The sequence below is a fragment of the Heteronotia binoei genome, chromosome 8 (genome assembly GCF_032191835.1).
Source record: "Heteronotia binoei isolate CCM8104 ecotype False Entrance Well chromosome 8, APGP_CSIRO_Hbin_v1, whole genome shotgun sequence".
In the NCBI taxonomy this organism is placed as follows: Eukaryota; Metazoa; Chordata; class Lepidosauria; order Squamata; family Gekkonidae; genus Heteronotia; species Heteronotia binoei.
Genome location: NC_083230.1, coordinates 78,196,179 through 78,214,541, shown reverse-complemented (window position 1 = coordinate 78,214,541; position 18,363 = coordinate 78,196,179). Strand labels below are relative to the sequence as shown.

Here is an 18,363-nt window from a genome sequence, read left to right as displayed (position 1 = left end):
TTTATGTCCTATATGAATTTCAATTCTGTTTTAATGGTCTGTGAGGGGGGTTTGGGGGGAGGGGGTAGTGGTGGTTTTTATTGGTTTTAAAATGTGGTTTTATCATATATGTTTTAAGCTGTTAGCTGTTTTCTGAAAGCAGAAAGATGGAATATACATTTTGTAAATAAAAATCCCCATGGCCTGGTCCTTCTGTACTTCAAAACCTCTTTCTACTTTATAGCAGTCTGGCAGCAACTTCAATTTAATTTCCAGTTTAGGAGATTGTATAATATTGATCATTTTACATTACTTTTGGCATCATCTGTATAACTTTCTGATCTCCAAGATTATAAAACTTGAGTCCCAGTGAGAAAGGAAAGGAAAGGTCCCCTGTGCAAGCACCAGTCGTTTCTGACTCTGGGGTGACATTGCTTTCACAACGTTTTCACGGTAGACTTTTTATGGGGTGGTTTGTCATTGCTTTCCCCAGTCATCTACACTTTCCCCCAGCAAGCTGGGTACTCATTTTACCGACCTCGGAAGGATGGAAGGCTGAGTCAACCTCAATCTGGCTACCTGAAAACCCAGCTTCCGCCGGGGATCCAACTCAGGTTGTGAGCAGAGTTTAGGACTGCTGTACTGCAGCTTTAACACTCTGCACCATGGGGCTCTTCCCCAGTGAGAAAAGTGGACTATAAATAATGAAAATAATTTTTTTTAAATATCAGTGTATACACACACACACACACACACACACACACACATATATATATATATATATATAGAGAGAGAGAGAGCGACTATGTTATATTTTGGATTGTAAATTCACTATGCTTTGGATTGTGTGCTCTTAGGTATATCTTCTCGTGAAAAGCTGCTGGGAAGAAGACCCAGAAAAGAGGCCTGATTTTAAGAAAATTGAATGTACCCTTGATAAGATATTTAGGTAAGAATTACTTCAGCAATATTTATGTGACATTGATGTCAATATGGTCCAACACATGGAACAAGGAAATCTTGCTGAAACTGGAGGAAATGATTATAACTGAATGAATAAGATGAGAGTGAGAGAGTGCACAACTAGGCAAGACATGGGACTAGGCAAAACATGTGATCAGATGTTTTCCCTCATTGCTATTTGTCCTGCTGTGGAAAACACACAGGTATTCTAGTGCAGTGATTAGCAGCATTAGTGGAGTGATTTAGATTGACAAAACAGCATGGGGAAAAGATGACACTTCCCAATCACCAACGCTATGTGGCCCTAATTCTCATGGCTGCCTTTAAGTAATATTAAAGCTATAAGCAACTCCAAAAATGGATCTCTTCAGTCTCATCTAGGAGAACATCAGCCTTTGTAAGCAGGTGGCTCAATTTACACAAGTATTTAGAGCAGCAGAGTATTCAAGTTGTTAGATAATCATTTTCTGATAGTAAAAAAGTCTTATAGCTAAGGAGGTAAGAAAGCATAGATGTCTTGAACATAGCGAAGAAAGCCAGTGTGATATGCTGTTGGACGTGGACCAGGGAGATCCATATTCAATTCTCACTCAGCCTTGTCTCAACTAACTTACCTCACAGGGTTGTTGGGAAAATAAAATGAACCAGGAAAGAACCATACAGTCATCTTGAGTACTTTAGTACAGGGGAGTGATAAAAATTATGTAGATTTTGGTAGTACAGATGAGGTAAATAAAATGGTGATATAAGGAAGGTAGATATTGAAATGTAAATGTTAAGGATACAAAAATCATGCTTGAACATTTAGTGTGTGCTACCCACAACTGTTCACTACATTTTGTATTTATTTCTAGGACTTTTCAAATCTAACATAGTATTATAAAATCCGAAATAAAATGATTACATACACTTTCCATAGAAGACTCATCTGTAGTTTCTAAAAAGTTCTTAGCGAGCCATTTCTGCCCAACTGAAACTGAGCAGAAAAATAAGTTCATTTTAGTTGTATGGCATTCACACATGGAGTAATTATCACTAGCTTATTTTTGCCAACTGACCTGAAACACACTTTCACCACCTTTGTGTTTACAATGTTGCCAGCAATTACCACAGCCAAACCAATGAAAGCTACATGGACACCTTAATCCGCCGTCTGCAGCTGTATTCACGAAACCTGGAACACTTAGTAGAAGAGAGGACACAGCTATACAAGGCAGAGAGGGACAGAGCTGATAGGCTTAATTTCATGCTTCTTCCAAGGTGAGTGCTGCATGTGTGGTGAAATAACCATTATGGGGCTTCTATGTGAGAATTCACTGAAGGAGATTGTGACTGTCCACAGCACTCATTTATGTTAATTTTGTTGTCATTCACAGTGTTTGTCTCTACAGAACTTAATCGGGGACAATTCCAGAGGAGTAATCCTTTTAGACTATTGCAGAAAATCAGACAGCCTGCTAGTAAAAACTAATACATATTTATTCTAGCACAAAATTTTCAAACATTAGCAACATCAGGACCTCATTTTTACTTAAATATTTCACCTCCAAGCCCTCACACTTCCCTCACTGGCTTCTCCCACATGCTAGATAGCCCCTTTACCCAAAAGAGGAGGAGAAATGGTTAACTACATCTGTTACTTCCTCCACCTGTCTACTCTACCTGCTACTTGTCTAGATGGGAGGCAGAATGTGTCCTCCTTCACTGCCTCCAAGCTGATTTCAGTGCAGCAAGCTGTGAACATCTTGCCCTGTGAACATCTCCAGTCTGTTACTAAAAGTCAGAGGCCACAGTAACTGTCTTGGCTATTATCCTGGGCACTTCCACCTGGCTGACCACTGCTGGTTTCTGTGGCAGGCAGTAACCTAAAGGCAAGTGAGTCTGCTCTTCTCCCTTCTACAGGCAAAACCAGTCTTCATTCCAGCAAAACGGGAAACGGTGCTCAAGATGGCAAAAACAGAACATATAAGGAGGGTATGAAGTTCCAACCTAAGATCAGCATAGGTGGTAGTACATAAACACCTAGTTTCTTTAAATGAAACTAAGTCCTCAGGGCCAGATGAACTGCATCCAGGGGTTCTAAAAGAGCTTGCGGATGTAATTTCTGAGCCTCTGGCTATTATTTTTGAGAATTCTTAGAGAACAGGAGAGGTGCCGGAAGATTGGAGGCGGGCGAATGTTATCCTGATCTTCAAGAAGGGGAAAAAAGAGAATCCGGGTAACTACTGACCCCGTCAGCTTGACGTCTATGCCTGGAAAAGTTTAAGAACAAATCATCAGTCAGTCAGTTCTGGAGCATTTAGAAAGGATGGCTGTGATTACTAAGAGCCAGCATGGTTTTCTCAAGAACAAGTCATGTAAGACTAACCTGATCTCTTTTTTTTTTGAGAAAGCAACTACCTTGCTGGATCAGGGGAATAATGCAGACATTGTTTATCTTGATTTCAGTAAGGCTTTTGATAAGGTTCCACATACTATCCTTGTTGACAAGTTAGTAAAATGTGGTTTGGATCCTGTTACCATTAGGTGGATCTGTAACTGGTTGACAGATCACACTCAAAGAGTGCTTGTGAATGGTTCATCATCCTCTTTGAGAGGAGTGACAAGTGGAGTGCCTCAAGGATCTGTCCTGGGACCTGTTTTGTTCAACATCTTTATCAATTATTTGGATGAAGGAATAGAGGGAATGCTTATTAAATTTGCCAATGATACTAAATTAGAAGGGGTCGCAAATACAGTAGAAGACAGAAACAGGATACAGGATGACCTTGACAGGCTGGAAAACTGGCTTAAACCAATAAAATGAATTTTAACAGGGATAAATATAAAGTTTTGCATTTAGGTAGGAAAAATCCAATGCATGCTTATAGGATAGGGGAGACTTTTCTTAGCAGTAGTATGTGTGAAAAGGATCTAGGAGTCTTAGTGGATAATATGCAGAACATGAGTCAACAGTGTGATGCGGTGGCTAAAAAGGCAAATGCAGTTTTGGGTGTATCAACAGAAGTGTAGTGTCCACATCACGTGAAGTGATGGTATTGCTTTACTGTGCTCTGGTAAGACCTCACCTGGAGTATTGTGTTCAGTTTTGAGCACCACATTTTAAGAAGGATATAGGTCCAGAGGACGGCGACAAAGATGGTGAGGGGTCTGGAGACCATGTCCTATGAAGAAAGGTTGAAGGAGCTGGAGATATTTAGCCTGGAGAGGAGGCGGCTGAGAGGTGATATGATCACCATCTTCAAGTACTTGAAGGGCTGTCATATAGAGGATGGTGTGGAATTGTTTTCTGTGGCCCCAGAAAGTAGGACCAGAACCAAGGAGTTGAAATTAAATCAAAAGAGTTTCTGGCTCAACATTAGGAAGAACTTCCTGACAGTTAGAGCGATTCCTCAGCGGAACAGGCTTCCTCGGGAGGTGGTGGGCTCTCCTTCCTTGGAGGTTTTTAAACAGAGGCTAGATGGCCATCTGACAGCGATGAAGATCCTATGGATTTAGGGGGAGGTATTTGTGAGTTTCCTGCATTGTGCAGGGGGTTGGACTAGATGACCCTGAAGGTCCCTTCCAGCTCTGTGATTCTATGATTCTGAGTTATTGGACATGACTCATAGACTCCTTGAAGCACACTCATGGATCCCGAGAGTTTTGCAGATCTCACTCTGGGAAATCCTATTCTAACAAGGTGTGTGGATTAGAGCCTGTTTCATCAGATGCATGTAGAAGGTCCTTACTAGGCATACATATTTTATAACATCATGTATATATATTTACCTGTGAGGATCCACTGCATGCATCTGACAAAATTGGCTTTAGTCTGTGAAAAGTTATGCAGATTTTTTTTAAAAAAATACCAGTCACTGAATTGGGGGAGCTGGTGGGGCCTGTGCTGTGACCATCAGACCAACCAAAGGAAGATTGGTCCAAACTGGAAATGACAATTACGTATGGAGCAATGACAAGTTGCTGCATATAAAGAATTCTCTGGATGTCAACAGGGCAGCCAGAGCTTGGCCTGCAAGCCAGAGCTTGGCCTGCAAGCCCACTGTGACAGAGCTCACACAAGCTCTTAGGCATGCTGCTCCTTCCCCACTGTCCCAGCGAGTGGCTAAGGAGCAACAAGTTTTGGCAACAGGCCTTGCATAAAGAAGCTGATTAGGGTCTTTTATGGTGGGAACAGAGGTGTGAGGAAACAGCTTATGACATAGACCTATGAGGGATACCAGCAGCAGAGGGACTAAGCAGACTGTGATGAGATAAACCTCCATCCTAATAAGGACAGGGGATGGGTACACACTGTGTCATGAGACCAGAGCTTGAGGCTATGTCCTCTGAAGCCAAGCCATATTAGGGGTGCTACAATATAAGAGAGCCAGTTCAGTGTAGTGGTTAAGCGTGCAGACTCTTATCTGGGAGAAACGGATTTGATTCCCCGCTCCTCCACATGCAACTATATACTTGAGAATATGCACCTAAAAATGCAAATAGGCATTGTGAACATGTGTTGCCATAATGGGTTGCCTTGCAAACCTGTATAAAAGGTTATTTTAGAGACATAGGAAGTGGCCAAGGGGAAGGAAAGAAAATGGCAGCAGAAGGGTTGAGAGGAGGAAATGATGGAGGCAGAGGGGAGCAGCAGGGGGAAGAGAAAAAGGCAACAATTGGAGGAAGAAAAGCAGAGGAAGAAGTGATGGAAAGAGGAGGTGATGGCAATGGCAAAAAAGAAGAGGAGCAACAGTAAGGGTTGACAACTTCCACTTGGAAAATACCTGGAGAATTGGGGGTGGAGCCTTGAGAGGGCAAGGTTTGGAAAGGAGTGGGACCTCAGCAGGCTATAATGTCATTCACCAAAATAGCTTTTTTCCCATGAGGAATTATTTCTGTCCTCTATAAATCAGTTGTAATTCCAGGAGATCATCAGCACCCACCTGGAGGTTGGCAGCCCTAGGTAGGAGGGAACAAGAGAGCAAGGAGTTTGTGGCGACTGAGTGGGGGACAGAAGGAGGCAGGACTGGCAGAAGCAGGGTGGGGAGGAGGTGGCGTCATGGAAAGGAAGCCAAGGCCAACAAAGGTTGAGATTTCTGCTCCACTATAAGTTCCTTGGAGATTCTCTGTTTGTACTTTATGAGTAGTCAAAAATATAGGGTTCTCCCTGTATAAAATCAAACAGTTCACATGGATCAAAAGCCCCTTCTGTTCTCTCCACTATTGCAAAACAGCAGCTTTCAAAATGTTTTTAAAGGAGATGAATTGCCAAATCATTAGTACTTTAAGTTTTGATTAATACTAAGGTAAAAAGGTAAAAGTTAGTCCCCTGTGCAAGCACCAGTCGTTTTCGACTCTGGGGTGACGTTGCTTTCACAACGTTTTCACGGCAGACTTTTTACGGGTGGTTTGCCATTGCCTTCCCCAGTCATCTACACTTTCCCCCCAGCAAGCTGGGTACTCATTTTACCAACCTTGGAAGGTTGAATCAACCTCGAGCTGGCTACCTGAACCAACTTTTGCTGGGATCGAACTCAGGTTGTGAGCAGAGGGCTTCGACTGCAGTACTGCACTCTGTGCCACAGGGCAAGTAATACTAAGGTAGTGCTTTGAAATAGTTATGAAATTCATTTCATTTTTCAACATATTTTGACCCATCAAGCAACCATCACCAAGCTGTAGATGCAGCCTTTTAAAGTTGCACTTGAACACTGAGAAAATCTTTGTCCTAATCTTTTCCATTTTTGATAGGCCTGTGGTAAAGTCCTTGAAGGAAACAGGACTGGTAGAACCAGAATTGTTTGAAGAAGTTACCATTTACTTCAGTGACATTGTGGGCTTCACAACCATCTGTAAATACAGCACTCCTATGGAAGTAGTGGACATGCTAAATGAGATCTACAAGAACTTTGATCGCATTCTAGACCATCATGATGTTTACAAGGTGACCAAAACTGGGCATAGAAGGCTAAACAAATTGTTGAGGTGAAAGGAAGAGAAAGCAAACTTTTGCCTCTGATTCTTAAAGGAAGATAAAGCAAAATGCAAGAATTGTTTTTGTCTGAGACATCCTCTTTTAAAATTGTGTAAAATAGAGAAGTAAAGTAGGTTCTCTTCTCCTTTTAATTTAGACGTTATGACACTTCCTTCTCCTAGAAAAAAACTCTCGCACATACTTCCTATCTTGAACATTGTTTACAACTGAAAATGTCTTTTTAGACATGTTACTTAATTCCACAGTTAGCTAACATGCCTTCTTCCCAATGCAAAGAAGGACATCTATCAGGCTCTTTTATCAGGTAAATATGGTGACTATAGCTCATATTTCAACAGGTGGAGACTATTGGAGATGCATATATGGTAGTAAGTGGTTTACCAAAGAGGAATGGCAATCGTCATGCAGTGGATATTTCCATGATGGCACTGGATATACTCAGCTTCATGGGGTCCTTTGAACTTCAGCATCTTCCAGGCCTTCCTATATGGATTCGAATAGGAATACACACTGGTATGAAATGATACATCAAGTACATGAGAAAGATGAACAATGATGAACTCTCAGTTCTGTTTGATTTTTCATAATTTGATAATAGAAGCAGGTTGTAATGGGAAGGATCCTGTGGATTTGTTCTGCTAATGATGGAAGAAACTCTCCTCAGGGTCCCCAATGTGGTGCACATGGGTGCCATGGCACTTGTCAACTCCAGGTGGGGCCTGGAGATCTCCCAATTTTGCAACTGATCTCCAGTTGACAGAGATCATCTCCCCTGAAGAAAATGATACAGTAACACAGGTACCAGTGTATTAAACACAATACAAAATTCAAAACCGCACGGGTTGAATTATTACTCTCGCACAAAAAGTGTGTAAATGAACATTTAGTGCAATGTAAATAAGAAATACATGCAGCAAACCAATAGAACATGTACCCTCTCGTCACTTCCCCAGTCCGTTTCCCAAAGCAAAGCCTATGAGGCACTGCCTTCTGCCGCTTCTTGTAGCAGAGGGGAAAACAGGACACACTTTGTACTACTGTCCTGATCCTTCCTTGAAGTGTAGCCTGTTTCTGGATGAGTAACATTCATGACGTTATTTAATTCTTGAGTTCATCTTTGAAAACATGCGTGAGAAAGTATGACTCAACTTAATACTTCTTCTACATCTTCAGGTCCTTGTGCCGCTGGTGTCGTTGGGATAAAGATGCCTCGTTACTGCTTGTTTGGAGACACAGTGAACACAACTTCAAGGATGGAATCTACAGGTTTACGTAAGAAGTGTGATTCAGTCCTAGATTGCCCAGTACTTTGTTGTGATTATATACAGTCCTCCTTCTCCACAAAACAACTATTTTCTTGTAACTTAGAACATAGTTTTTTCACCTTTCTGACTTCAGAGAAAACTTTCTTTGGTGACTTCTCTACTATGAAACCCCTGAACATCTGCTATGGTATCCCTGCAAAGGATTCTGGGATGTGCAAAGTTCTACAAAGCACTGGCCATAGCTATTGATCATGGAGTGTTGATGATTTGTGGAATCCAGTGTGCATGGTCTAGAGAACATTGCCAAAATTCTTCTGCATCAGAACACTGCAGCAGAAGACCTGACATGATGGAAGTCTGTCTTTTAAAGAAGCTTGCGATAGAGGCTTCTCTTCCCAGTGGACTCAGCATGCAAACATTTCTGCCACTTTGGAAAATGGCAAAAAACTATTTTCTCCATTGACTGAGGCTCCTCCCTTGAGGAGGATGAGGGGGAGGGGGAGCTTGCTTTGCCAGGTTCTCTCAATCTAGGGTTGCCAATCCCCAGGTGGGGGCAGAGGATCCTCTGGTTTGGAGTCCCTCCCACTGCTTCAGGGTCATCAGAAAGCAGGAGGAGGGGAAGGGAAATGTCTGCTGGGCACTCCATTATTCCCTATGGAGACCGATTCCTACAGGATATAATGGAGAAGTGATCTGTGGGTATCTGGGGCTCTGGGGGGAGGTGTGTTTTTTAAGGTAGAGGCACCAAATTTGCAGCATAGCATCCAATGCCTCTCCTCCAAACATCCTCTTTGTTTCAAAAGGATTGGACCAGGGGGCCCAATTCTATGAGCCCCAAAAGAAGGTGCCTCTATCCATTATTTCTAATGTAGGGAAGGCATTTAAAAGGTGTGCAGTCCATTTAAATATGATGGCCAGAACGCCCTTTGGCATTCAATTATACTTGTCACACTCTTGCTCCTTGCTCCACCCCAATGCCTCCTGGCTCCACCCCCAAAGTCCCCAGATATTTCTTGAATTGGACTTGGCAACTCTATCTCAATCCCACAGCAGAGCTACTGTGCCAAGCCTCTCTTCCTTCTATTGGCTGAGGCTCCTCCCCCTCTTGGTCCCCTGGGGAAGGAAGGAAAGAGCCAGAGCTTCCTTTGCTCACTTCCCTGGATCTCATAGGAGAGATACAAAGAAAGCACCTTTAAGACCAATGAGTGCTAAGGATTTAAACATGTTTTATTTTAAGGGGTTTTTTTTAAAAAAAAAATCTTTTAATTGTGTTTATGTCCTTTATAAAGTTTATATCTCTGCTACCTGGCATTACATTTTATGACACACATGGCCCGGCCTGATAAGGTCTCATTAATTTATGTTTTGGCCCTCATAACAAATGAGTTTGACACCCCTGCTCTAGGCAGCCAACAATTCAAGAGTTCTTGGAAGCATACAGAACATGAGAAGTTGTGCCAACTAGAGGGGTACTTGTTGGGGTCAGAGACAGATACTTAAGCAAACAAACCCCGGTAAAGCAACACAGAGCAAGAAGTCACATGAAATTTGCATAAAAGCATGCAAGTATAGTAAGGGACTTAAAACTCAGGCTATACAACAAGCCTAAGAAGGCAGAGTAGAGCACTTTGCATGATTTGAGGAGAAAAAAAATCTGCATTTTATTATTTCTTTTTTTTACCAAGCTATCAAATTTTATTTTTAAAATTTGTATCCCACTATAACAGTGCACTTCGCGGTCTCACTGGATCGCTTCTATATGCGGCTTATGGCTACCCCAGCCCCTCTTCCGCCTCAGTTCTTCCTTTTGAAATTTTACCTCACGGCTATGGAACTCAAGGGGTGGGTGTAATATGGATTTCTCACTACTAGTCTCTTCGGGGTTTTTGTTTTGCTTTCAGATGGATATAAACTCAGTTTGTAGGTAGGGGACCACAGCAGCTTTGATAGTTTTCCCAATATACTGGCACCAGAGAACTTTAAAGTAAACCATAGAAATTTATTAACGTACACACACCATCTTCAACTGGGGAATGGGAAATATATACATGGGCTATATTGTATCTCAAGCAGTTAACAGTTTCTTCATAGTTCAGGCTTTATAATATCAATTGCACTTAGGTCTCTCAGATTCACAGTTCATATAGATTCACTCTCCAACACTATTCTGGGTTGGCCTCTTGGGTATAATGTGCCAAGTCCTTTAAGTCGACTGGTGTCTCTTCTCCCAGCCCTTCAGACTTCTAGACCCACATTTTTCCCTCAACCACCTCTTTAGCTCTTCAGAGAAGTGTCTCTGTGTCTGTGACCTCTCAGGTCTTTTACTGTGACTCTCCTTTAGTCACACCCAGCCCCTTGGCTGTCTTTATAGAGTGAACAGTGAGCTCTGCTTCTCTCGAAGACTCTCCTCAGCTCCTGTCTCAGCTCCTTCTCAGACCAACTGCTCTCTTCATCAGTCTCCCTCAGACTCCCTCAGACAGTAAAAGACCTGAGAGGTCACAGACACAGAGACACTTCTCTGAAGAGCTAAAGACTCCGTCTGTGACTAACTGCCCTCAGCCGTTAGCTGTCAATCACCTCTGAGAGTTCCGAGCACACTCGCCCCCACCCTCAGGTCATCTGATGCAGGCTCTATGCGTCCTTAGTTTTCTTGTTAACCCCTACATTACCATCACATCCACCATGGGTACTTTATGAACAGAAAGGGAGCCTAGAAATGTACTTGTAAACAGTGCCTTGTTGATAGGGTTGCCGGGCTCAGGATTCAGAAATATCTGGAGATGTCATGATTCTGGGCCATCACATTTAAAGGGATGGTACACCTTTTCAATTCCTTCCTTCCATAGGAAATAATGAAGGATAGGGGCACCTTCTTTTGGGGCTCATAGAATTGGACCCCCTGGTCCAATCTTTTTGAAACTTTGGGGGTATTTTGGGGAGAGGCACTAGATGCTATACTGAAAATTTAGTGTCTCTACCCCAAAAAACAGCCCCCCCCCCGAGCCCCAGGTACCCGCAGATCAATTCTCCATGATTTTCTATGGGAATAAATCTCCATAGGGAATAACAGCGTTCCCAGCAGACATTTCTCTCCCCTCCCCCCGCTTTCTGATGACCCTGAAGTGGGGGGAGGGCCTCCAAACCGGGGGATCCCCTGCCCCCACCTGGAGATTGGCAACCCTATAACAACCACTGGGTTTGAATTGATACCTATGTGACTTACATGACCATCCCAGGACCAGCTGCTTGCTAAAGTTCAACACCAGTGACTCTATGAAAGCAAGTGCAATGTTGTGACTAGTTTCAGACTAGGATCTGGAAGACCCAGGTTGGAATCCTCACTCTGCTGTCATACATTCTCAGCCTACTCTGCCTCACAGGGTTGTTGTGAGAATGACAGGAGAATGATGTATGCTGCCTTGGGTCCCCATTGGAGAGAAATGCAAGATATAAATGAAATAAATTGATAAATTTATTCAAAATTGGGGGGTAGGACAGATAAAAGGTAGGTTGGTTAGTGGGTGGGAAGGAGAGAAAAAAGCAGGGAAAGGTAATGAAATGGGAAATGGGGGTATGAAGATCTTCCAGTTTTCTTTAGAACAAATATAATTTTAATTACGAAATTCCCCTTGCTTATAATTACAAACACAAAATGCCTCTCTTTTCATTCCTCTAAAACATATTTCTTAATCAGAAAAACCACAAATCATCATGTCATTCTTATCCTTTTCATGCAAAAAGTCAGTGAGGGATTGCCAGGAGGAGGGGGGAAAGGAAATATCGTGGGAAGAGAAATACCAGGGAAAGTGAAGTGTCTTCCCCACAAGTCCTTGTGGATACAATAAGTTGGCTGCTGGTGGGAAGGAATGAAGGAAAAGGGGAAAGGGGACTTTCAAGAAAGGAAAAGAGAAAATTGTAGGGGAGAGGAAAACGAGATACCTTCCTGCAAGTCCTTGTGAGCCCCCCACTTGTAATTTTGAATCTCATATTTTCCAGTAGAGTAGACTCAGAATATCATCAGCTAAAGTAATATTTTATTTATTTATTTATTTATATTTGGACTTATATCCCGCCCTTCTCACCGAAGTGTCTCAGGGCGGCTTACAACATTATAATTTACATAGATTTGGTTTAAAAACATTTAAAAATAAGTTAAAACCATAATTGATAAAACAGAGTAAGAATAAAACCAGCGGTCTGTAGATGCATTTTTGTTCCATCCAGAAGATGTTCTCATTGTCAGTTATATGTTATAGGCCTGCCGGAAGAGGGCTGTCTTACAGGCCCTGCGGAACTGCCCTAGGTCCCGCAGGGCCCGCACCTCCTCTGGCAGCTGGTTCCACCAGTAAGGTGCCGTTATTGAGAAGGCCCGGTCCCTGGTGGCCTTTAGACAGGCCTCCTTTGGCCCGGGGATTACCAGCAGGTTTTGTGAACCCGATCGTAGTACTCTCTGGGGAAAATGTGGGGAGAGACAGTCCCTAAGGTAGGCAGGTCCTAGGCCATATAGGGCTTTAAAGGTAATGACCAACACCTTGTACTGGACTCGGAATATTACTGGCAGCCAGTGCAGGTCCCGTAGCCCCGACCGTATGTGCTCCCATCTTGGGAGCCCTAGTAGCAGCCGGGCAGCGGCGTTCTGCACTAACTGCAGTTTCTGGGTCCGGCACAAGGGTAGCCCCATGTAGAGGGCATTACAGTAGTCCAACCTCGAGGTGACCGTAGCATGAATCACTGTTGCTAGGTCGTCGCGTTCCAGGAAGAGGGCCAACTGCCTCGCCCGCCTAAGATGAAAAAATGCGGACTTGGCAGTGGCTGCTATCTGAGTCTCCATCGTCAGTGAGGGCTCCAATAGTACCCCCAAGCTCTTGACCCTGCTCGCCGCTATCAACGGCGCGCCGTCAAGAACTGGCAGGGGGATTTCCCTTCCCGGGCCGCAACGACCCAAGCAAAGGACCTCTGTCTTCGCTGGATTCAGCTTCAGCCCGCTCAGCCTAAGCCACCTAGCCACTGCCTGTAGCGCCCGGTCCAGATTTTCTGGGGCGCAGGCGGGCCGTCCGTCCATGAGCAGATAGATAGAACATCTATCTATGTTTAATATAAGAACATAAAAGCATCTATGTTGGATCAAATGAACAGTCCAATAAATCCAGTGACCAGTTTCACACAGTTGCCAAACAGTTGCCACAAAAAGTTTTACACGCCGAACTTTCCTTGTAGCCCCCAGTGCTGGTACTCAGAAGACTGCTGTGTCTCAATATGTGGTTAATGCCTTTGATGGATGTATCTTGTAATGCCATTAACTACAGTTATAGTATTATGGGAGAAGGATAACAACTTTAATCCACCGTCTCCACTCCATACAAACTTGAACAAACCTCTATCACTTCTAATTCATCTTTTCATTAAATTAAATAGCCTTAAATTCTTTCACTTTAATATAAACTAGCATAACCCCAAATCTGTGTTAAAATTCTATTATTTGTTGTTTGTATATTTATAGCTCTACGGATTCATGTAAGTGGTTCTACTATTGCTATCCTCAAGAGAACAGACTGCCAATTCCAGTATGAAGTGCGAGGAGAGACTTATCTGAAGGTAACAAAAAGATCTGCCCAGAGATGTCACATCCGTGAAAGGTTTATACATTTAAAATTATCAGCTGAGGACAAAGGAACCTGCCCTGTAAGCTTCCTAGATGAACAGGGATTTGACTTGGGTTTTCCTCATCAAATCCACAGAGCCTAACCACTGCACTGGCTGTATTATCTAATCTCAGTGGTAAAACTTGTTCATTTTATCAGGACTTCCCTATGCTTAACTGTGAACTGGGTGGTAGTCATAGTTTGCTTATGCTGGTTTCTGATACATTTTAAATGTATGTATTAATTTAAAAATCCTAGGTATGCATTTAATGTAGAACGTTCGTTATGTAAGTTAAAGTCAAAACAATGTTGCAACGTATAAGGAACATAAGAGTTGGTCCATCTAGTTCAGCACCCTTTTTCACTTAGTGGCCAACCAGCTTCCCCGGAGGAACAAATAGGGCACAAAAGCCAGGGCCTTCCCCTGATGTTGCCTCCTAGCATGGGTTTCAGATGTTTCTGAATATGGAGGCTGTTTACTCACTAGAGCTAGTAGCCATTAATGGACATCTTCATGAAACTAATCCCCCCAAGACATCTAGAAGGAAATTAAGAACAGCCCCACTGGATCAGTCCATATTACATTATTTTCTTATAGGCATGGATGAGTCAGCTGCCATGAGCCCATCAGGGAAGGGCAGGATATAAATAAAAATAAATAAATAAGCCTGTATCCTTGCTTGCTTGCTTGCTTACAGGCTGACTGACTTGCCCACAAACTATAGCTCAGCCTCAGTAAAAAAGAAATAATAGTTACCCATGACTGCATAGTGATGCCAGGACAAATAGTCTAGATAAGTTACCACAGAGGTTTTGGGTTTTTTAAAATCACATAGAAGATAAATCGTACACTATAGAAAGCTAATCTTTGATTTAATCTCATTTTATATTAGGGCAGAGGAACTGAAATTACCTATTGGCTCACAGGAGTGAAAGACAAGCAATATAATCTTCCAACTCCACCTTCTATGTAAGTGATCCTTTGAGTTAGGTGCTTTTTAGTGGTTCTTAGTAGTACTATTACAGATACTCCTGTCTTCAGTATTTGAAGTACCCATTTATTCTCTTTCTGTTAATATATCATTTGGTATACTCTTGGCAGATGGCATCAATGCATACAGACTCATATCCATGGCCTAATGAATCCTTAGCATGCTTTTTAAAAAACACATCACATTGTCTACAAGGCTATTGCAACTATTCATTGCCTTATTATTTATTTATTTATTACTTTCAATTTATATCCAACCCTCTCCGCAAGCGGACTCATCTTCTATTGTATTGTGCTTATAGTGATGAAACCTAACCATAAGCTGCTCATATGTCAAGAAGAGTTCTGTGTTTGTGTTGGAATCTAACAACCAATGGGTTGGAACCAGACTATTTTGGCAATTCCTCTCATGCTATTCCTCAGGGAGCATCATTTATTGGAGATCAGTGGGCTGCAGTGGAAAGGGGTGAGGGAAAAAGGATCTATACTGCCATGGACTATCCCACAGCTGCCCCTGACAGGTTAAGCTTTTCCTTCTTGCCATCTGGGTGCCTTTTTCCCAGTAAGCTAATGCAGGATTTAGAGGTGTGCTTTCTGTAACTATGCATTTATCTGCCTCCTTGCTTAGTGTCTGTTATCTACTGTGTCTGGTAAAATTCTTGTTTTCATTAGCCAACCTCCAATCCCTGTGTGGCAGGTCTTTCTGGGATGCATTCTCCCCTTAGAGAGCCAGTTTGGTGTAGTGGTTAAGAGCAGCAGACTCTAATCTGGAGAACTGGGTTTGATTCCTCACTCCTCCACATGCAGTTATAGTTCTCTCAAAGCTGTTCTCTTGCGACCAGTTTTCTCAGAGCTCTCTCAGCCCCACCTGCCTCACAAGGTGTCTGTTGTGGGGAGAGGAAGGGAAGATTATAAGCCACTCTGTTAAATAGTGGGTTCAGTGCATGGAGAAGCAAGGTTGCGGTAATCAAAGCTCTTTTATTATCGGTAACACCATGGTAATGGCTAACTCAAGACTACTGAACTTTGCCAATGGGGCCAGATATATACACAGTCAAGTTCCCGCACTGAGACACCATTGGGTTATTTGAACCAGCGGGGGGCTGGTGATTGGCTAAGGGAAGCAGGGACTTGGATCCTGTTTCCCAGTCCCCAAGCTCAGTCCTAAAGGTTCCAAGGAGCCAGACAGGAACTAATAGAACACATGAACCAAGAAGAAGAAGAAGATGATATTGGATTTATATCCCGCCCTCCACTCCGAAGAGTCTCAGAGCGGCTCACAATCTCCTTTATCTCCCTCCCCCACAACAGACACCCTGTGAGGTGGGTGGGGCTGGAGAGGGCTCTCCCAGCAGCTGCCCTTTCAAGGACAACCTCTGCCAGAGCTATGGCTGACCCAAGGCCATTCCCCACTTCCTTGCAAGTGGAGGAGTGGGGAATCAAACCCGGTTCTCCCAGATAAGAGTCCACACACTTAACCACTACACCAAACTGGCTCTCCAAAGAGTCCAGATACACAACACACTCTAAGACTCCAAGTGAAAGGCAGGGTATAAATCCAATTCTTCTTCTTAGTTAAAGCCAGAAAACCTGTAGATTTATCTGGGACTCACCATGAATTCCTGGATCTTACAGTAATTTTTATATTCTTTTGTGTATGTGTGTGTGCGAGTGTGTTTTGGTAAAATTTTAATTTTATTAAAAGGAAAAAACTGGAGAACATACAGAGAAGTTAAAGAAAATATTTAAGAGGAAGGGGGAAAGGGAATGGAGGTATGAAGAGCTTCCAGTTTTCTTTAGAACAAAAATAATTTTGATTACAGAATTTCCCTTGCTTATAATTACAAACACAAAATGGCTCTCTTTTAATTCCTCTTAAGCATATTTCTTAATCAGAAAAACTACAAATCATCATGTAATTCTTATCAGTTTCATGCAAAAAGTCAATGAGGGCTTTCCAGTCTCTAATTAATGGCTCAAATGTCTTTTCTATAATTAGTACCGTAAGTTTAGCTATAGCTGTAAAGTCCAACAGCTTCTCCAACCAATCTTCTACTGTAGGTATTGCCAGACATTTCCATTTCTGGGTGTATGTTATTCTTGCTGCTGCAGACATATATAAAAATAAAATTCCATTACTTCTTTCAAGCTGATTGTCTATTAAACTTATCAAAAAGTTTTTATGTTACAGTTGTATCTTAGTCTTTCAAATTTTCTGCATTAAAGAATGTATTTGGATACAAAAGTTTTTAGCCTGTTTACAAGACCATCACATATGATAAGAAGTGCCTTCGTGGCTATTGCATTTCCAACATAAACTAGAAGTACCTGTATACATATTAGATAATTTCTCTGGAGACATATACCATCAGTACATCATCTTATAGAAATTCTCTTTCAAATTAGTGCTAAGTGTAAAATTTAGCCCTTTTGTCCACATCTTTGCCATTGGTCCATTAATATATCATGTCCAATATTTTTAGACCATTTAAGCATATATCAGATTGTCAGCAAAAGCTCTGGATTTATAAGATTCTCCTTTGATTTTTATACCTGTGTTGGAAAATACCTGGAGACTTTGGGGGTGGATCCAGGAGAGGGTGGAGTTTGGGGAGGGGAGGAACCTCAGCATGATACAATGCCATAGCGTCAATGTCAGTTGTTTTTCAGTGTGTTTTTCTAAATATTCCCAAATGTTTAATGCTGTCCTAACATCTTGCAACAGTCACTTGGGTAGAAAACTGCTTTGATCTTCATGTATAAGATGGTTGAAAACAACTTGTAGTTACTATTCAGCAATGATATTGGTGTGTATTCAGATGGCAATGTCAAATTGTGTCCTTCTTTAGGAATTAACATTATATTAGCTTCTTTCCATGACTCTGGCATTTTTCTACCTTGCAAAACAATCCACTGTTCTTTGTAGCAGTTCATCCTCAAAATATTTATAACTTCCCATGAGACCATCAGGACCTGGTGCTTTGCCTTGTTTTTTTTTCTTTACGGCTTCCACCACCTTCTTATTGTTATGGGACCATTCATAATCTGTTGTTACTGTTTTGTAATTTTAGTAAATCTGGGTTCTTGATTAAAGATTTTTTCATTGTCCAACTTTCACATCCATACATAGCAATGGGGAATACTATGGCATGAAATAACTTGATCTTTGTCACCAGTAACATATCCTTATACTTTAAGGATCTTACACTTGAGAGCCAGTGTGGTATGGTGGTTAAGAGTGGTGGACTCTAATCTGGAGAACTGGGTTTGATTCTCCACTCCTCCACATGAAGCCAGCTGGGTGACCTTGAGTCAGTCACAGTTATCTCAGAGCTCTCCCAGCCTCACCTACCTCATTACACCTGTAATATGCCAGTATTGGGTTCTTAGAGTTGGGCTACCCATTTAGCCCTTACCCATGCCTCCAGACTCTGGTTTAGATTTGGGTGTCATCAGCATATCAGTTACATCTCACCCCAAATCTCTGGACAACCTTATCTGGAAATTTCATGTAGATGTTAGAAGTCCTGTTAATTTCAATGATAG

At 42.2% G+C, this 18,363-nt stretch overlaps 1 protein-coding gene across 2 annotated transcripts in view; it reads left to right on the top strand.

Annotated features, from left to right (window-relative positions):
- GUCY2C (guanylate cyclase 2C) overlaps positions 1-18,363 on the top strand; it is a 136,540-nt gene that overhangs the window by 117,236 nt on the left and 941 nt on the right. For both annotated transcript variants that reach the window (XM_060245314.1, XM_060245313.1), the window contains 7 exons: positions 837-928; positions 2,044-2,202; positions 6,676-6,868; positions 7,258-7,432; positions 8,093-8,191; positions 13,685-13,779; positions 14,720-14,796. In XM_060245314.1, coding sequence (XP_060101297.1) covers positions 837-928; positions 2,044-2,202; positions 6,676-6,868; positions 7,258-7,432; positions 8,093-8,191; positions 13,685-13,779; positions 14,720-14,796 — 890 coding nt within the window. The remainder of the gene's footprint in view (positions 1-836; positions 929-2,043; positions 2,203-6,675; positions 6,869-7,257; positions 7,433-8,092; positions 8,192-13,684; positions 13,780-14,719; positions 14,797-18,363) is intronic.